We start from the raw sequence: 4,923 nt of genomic DNA, 5'->3' as shown, positions 1-4,923 counted from the left end.
AACCACTAGGAAGAATGTATGCAATGTGTTAATTATTGAAACTGTCCTACCAATTTGATTTGAAACTGTCTCATTGCTATTTGTTTCTCAATAATATTATGGAAAAAATAAAATTTAAATAAAATTTTAAAGAAACACATGAAATTTAAAGCAGCTTCTAGAAATATTCACAGAGTATCAGATTTAAAAATTACTAATGCAAGGATTATATCTATAAAATTTCTGTGATCTAAAGAATTAATGACTGTCTTGCTTACTTTTCTCTCACTGCTAGAACAAAATATCTAATATCTCAAATTAAAGAAGCATTTATTTAGCTCACAATATGTGAATTTCAGTCCATACTCTGCTGGATGCAAGGCAGAATTGAACACATCAGAGGGTAATAGTTCATGGCAGTGGAAAACAGAAAAAGCAGCAAGAGCAAAAAGGGAGGAGTGAGAGAACAAGCCTCTCTCCCTCCTTTATATTGTATTGTGGCTATCGACTCCAGGATGAGTGCAGCACTCACATACATAATCCCAGCCCTGGACCATGAATCAATCACAAACTCTAGAAGCCCACCCACATTATTACATGAGGCTTTGGGGGTCACATTAAGACACAAACCATAACAATGACCAAATCTATCCTCTGCCATGAAATAACTTCCTAAAATTCCTGTTATTCCAGAAAGTATCCCCAGCCTTCACAACTCATTCGGTTCTGCTTGCAGCTGAGGAAATAGTGCAGATAATGAAGACAAGGAGAACACAATGAAAAGACAGAAATGTCCTGAAAACCTTCCATGCATGTTTAACATGCCTCTTCTTTTCTCTTCTTGCAGTTCAATCCCCAAGTCCATACTAAACAAAGTCTTTGAGCATAAGACCAGCTACTAAGGCACTTACCAGGATTGTCAGGCTGCATGGTAGCCATGACAGAGGTGTGAGGAAAAAGCATGGCTGCATCTTTCCTCATTCCCTGAAGCTGCACGGTGTTGCCTTGGAACATGACCCCATGTACATCAGTCTCTGTGCCCAGGCCAAGAAGATGCCAAGCCACTGTATCACCCCTGCACATGTCCAGCCTTGGCAGGTTAGAGAACAAAAATCCATTAATGGCTAGAAAACAAAAAGCACAAGACAAGATGGGAAGACGAGACTACTCAAGCTCTAGTGACAGCTCTATACTGTGATTACTCACAACTTGAAACTGAAAAATCATTTTCCATTGCTTCACCCTCCTTCTTATCTCCATTGCCCTTTTCCAATGATTCCCATTTCCCCCATCTGATTTCCATAGGACAGCTTAACTTGCACAATTATGCAGTACAACATCACAAATCCCAATGATATTTATGTATCTCTCTCCTACACTAGAATGACCTAGTGCCAGGTATCATACAATTTTTTCTCTATCTGTGATCTATGTGATTGCTCATGCATTTGACATATTGCTTATACCAATTAAGTGCTCATTAAATTGAAACTGGAAAGTACTGAGCTCATGAGACTGTCTTACTTTTTCTGATAATAGAACTAACCATCGATAGGAGGTGGAGTCAAAAGACAGCACACTCATTTTGTTCTCCTCCCACCTTTTACACTCTACCCTGCCTCCCCCACACAAAATACCAGGAGACTGCTTAAAGTTGAGCTCTTTTCAAAGTCTCCACCTCCACTAGAATCAGCCTTAATGAGTCACCCTGCTTGACAATGCCCTGTTATGGTAATGGGAACTTTGATAACACTCTGATTTTCCTTTTCCCACATACAATGTCCTGATTGTAAACACGTGCAGTGGTTAAGCCCCAGCTAAAATACAGTACTTTTTTTTCCACGAATCATTTGATTTCATTATTCCTCATCAGTGTTCTACTTTGAACTTAAAAACTATGGTACACAATTCAGTTCTTAATTATGGTGTGTCTTGAATTGTTCTGTAATTGTTTTATAGGCTCTATTATTCTCATCTCATTGCAAATTACTGAGAGTTCTTGGAAACTGGAATCACATCTAACCAGTCATTTCCTCACCTACCCACTGCCCATTTGGTAGTTCTCTAATTCAAATAACATGTACTATGCATTAGATAATGTAGAGGACACAGAGATATAGATAAGCAACATGCAAAGACTATGTTCCAGCAAAGTCAAAAACTATGTAACAACTCAGTATTGAGGAGTATATGGAACTTGCTACTAAATGATCTCATCAAGATGTGATGGTAGATCAGAATGGGAACTCATTGCTGTGGACCTGAATGGTAAGGAATAGTTATATAGATAAGGTAATGTTTTAGTAGGACCTTAGAAAATGGAAGGAATTACCATAGGCTGAAGGCAAAGATCTAGGGTGGGGAATTTCCAAGTGGATGGTACAGCACTACAAAAGCAAGAAATCAGCACAGTAAAAGCTATGATGGGAAGAATAGCCCTACACTGCTGAAGTATGGGCGCAAATGTAGTGGGAGGTAAAAGACAGAGAAATAGAAACTAAAATGGGACTAAAGCGTATAGTTCATTAGTACAATAACTGTCGAGTATGTGCAAGGTACCAGATTGAATCTCCAGCTCCAGGGAAAAAAAGGGTAGTAGACATCACCCAAGCTCATTTTCCACATTCTCTAGAGAACTGCTTGTGTGCAATCCTCATCTCAACACTTTCTTCAGGTGTACCCCTCCCCATTTTGTGAAGCACAGGGCACAATACAAAAATATGTCAACTATAAAATCTGTTGCTATTGGTTAAATCACTCAGTATAGCTTGTGTTTTACAGAGACAGAGATGATAAGTGTTTATATGGATTGCTCATGAAAATTGTTAGATTAACTTTTACTGAATGACTATAGCCCAGAACAAAAAATACTTCCCGTACCATGCATTTGATTGGAGTCCTGGAAGCCCTTGACATCCTCTGAGAGCAGTCGGGAATCCAACATAGCAGCTGCTTTATTAGCATTGATGTACCAGCTCTTGTTCTCATCCAACACAGTGAAGAGGAGAAAAAATTCTTTATCCACCCCTTTCTGCAAGCACATTTGAAGAAGCAGAGAAAGGAATGACAACAGTTTCACCTATTGTGTATTGTGCAGCTGAAGATCCCAAACTGCTTGATTCTTCCCCTTTTCTTTTCCTAGACTCAGAGTCATGCCGAAACCTCCTACCCAGATCTGCAGTTGTTGCTAGGCACTTTACCTCCAAGTAACTTCAAATTACAGATAGAAGAGGGAGGTCAAAGTAAAGGGACAAGACTAGGGAAGAGCAATGCATGAGAAGGGCCAGGAAAGGAGCACAGGATGAGGATTAGGGAGAAGAGGTACAAAAAGTGATAGGAAAGTGGTTTAGGACAGCAGAAGGTGGCTTCAAGGTAAGAGAAAAAATAATAATGATTATTATAGTTACCAATTACTGATTTCTTACTATGTGCCAAAAATGGTACTAAAGCACTTTATTTGCAATTTTTTCATTAATCCTCCCAGAAGCCAAAAGTATCTTTTTCCATTGTTAAATCTTTATTTTTACATATGAAGAAAGTAAATCAAAGAGAGTTTAAATAACTTGCCCCAAGTTTACACAGATGGAAACGTTGGCCTACATGCAATAGAAGACAAGCAAATGCAGGAGGGCCGGCCAAATAGCTCAGCAGATTAAAGCGCCTGCAGAGGGGCCAGGGGTTTTATCCCTGGGCCTGCTGTGTCAGCCCTGCCCCTGCCCCTGCCCCTAGGGGTGTGCTGAGAGGATAACTGAGATTGGGCATGGTGGTGCATGTCTGTAATCTCAGCTCTTGGGAGACTACAAACAGGTGGATCACTACAAGTCTGATCTAATAGTGAGACCCTGAATACCCTGTAGACCCTTCCCTAAAATATAAAACAAACAAAAAAAGCAAATGTTGGGATCAGGATCAGTGTTGAGCTGTTACTGAGCTGAGACAGAGGGAGGGAGTAGAGGAGTGGAAGAGAAAAAAAAACAGTAAAGGCACAGGATAAGGGAAAATAATAGGGAGATGATGACAGAAGGATATAAAATAGGAAAAAAAACCAGAGTCTAATGAAGAAATGTGTTCGGAAGTAATAATCAAAATAGCAATGGCTTAACCACCTGTTAATTTCTGATGTAATGCTTTGATTATCTTTTTCTGTTCCCTTACATCTAGACCCTAGTTATAAAAAAAAAACTCCTTTAGAACAAATTTCATTGTCCTCCTACCAGACTTCCCAGCCACACTTTCCTGGCATTACCTGCTTGCCATCTGCACCCAAGGCACCAGGTTTGCACACCAGCAGTGGGCCCACCAAGCCAGAATTTGTATCTTTTATGGGATCCACAGCAGAGAAGTACATCCAGGTGAGGCAGACAGGATCTTGAGCAGTAGGACCAGCATGCGGTGGGACTGTCCAGTAGTATGTTACTTTCTCAAAGGGCTTGGCCACCAAGCCAAGATGGGACAAGCCTACAGAGAAAACAGGAGGTCATTATTCATAATAGGTAGAGTGAAGATCATTAGCTCCAAACAGTGAGATAAAGATAATAAGATATAAGTATGCTGTGGGGCTACTTGGAATCAAACTCAGGATCTCATGGTTGCCAGGCAGGCACTCCACCACTGAGCTAAAGCCCCAGCCCTATAAATACATTTTGGAGCAGTAGCAATAACATTAAATAGTTGGCACTGTAAAGAACCGTGGTGTAGGAATCAAGAGAGTAGAGTTTGGTTTGTATTTCTACCATTATTGGTCATATAAACTGGAATGATTTAAACTTCCTTAGGTTTTAATATTCCAAAATCATATGACTTCAGGATTAAAAGGGATTCTAAGACTTATGAATACTTCTTAATAGAGTACATGCATTAATCTGCTCTTATATCCCTTTCACTGATTAAAACTTTCCAGAGATGGGAGATTCACTGCTGTTATCATAGCTCATTTGCTCTTTT

General features: G+C 39.8%; 1 protein-coding gene across 3 annotated transcripts in view; it reads right to left on the bottom strand.

Annotated features, from left to right (window-relative positions):
• Heph (hephaestin) overlaps positions 1-4,923 on the bottom strand; it is a 139,198-nt gene that overhangs the window by 95,166 nt on the left and 39,109 nt on the right. For 2 of the 3 annotated variants that reach the window (XM_004644816.2, XM_023705017.1), the window contains exons 10-12: positions 4,226-4,437; positions 2,860-3,010; positions 891-1,103 (exon numbers count right to left, since the gene is read on the bottom strand). In XM_004644816.2, the coding sequence (XP_004644873.2) occupies positions 891-1,103; positions 2,860-3,010; positions 4,226-4,437 (576 nt within the window). The remainder of the gene's footprint in view (positions 1-890; positions 1,104-2,859; positions 3,011-4,225; positions 4,438-4,923) is intronic. The other variant, XM_023705019.1, reaches the window with a different exon arrangement.

Source organism: Octodon degus, unplaced genomic scaffold (assembly GCF_000260255.1).
Source record: "Octodon degus isolate 3935 unplaced genomic scaffold, OctDeg1.0 scaffold00211, whole genome shotgun sequence".
In the NCBI taxonomy this organism is placed as follows: domain Eukaryota; kingdom Metazoa; phylum Chordata; class Mammalia; order Rodentia; family Octodontidae; genus Octodon; species Octodon degus.
Note: the sequence above shows the minus strand (reverse complement) of the source record. Positions and strands in the feature narration are given on the sequence as shown.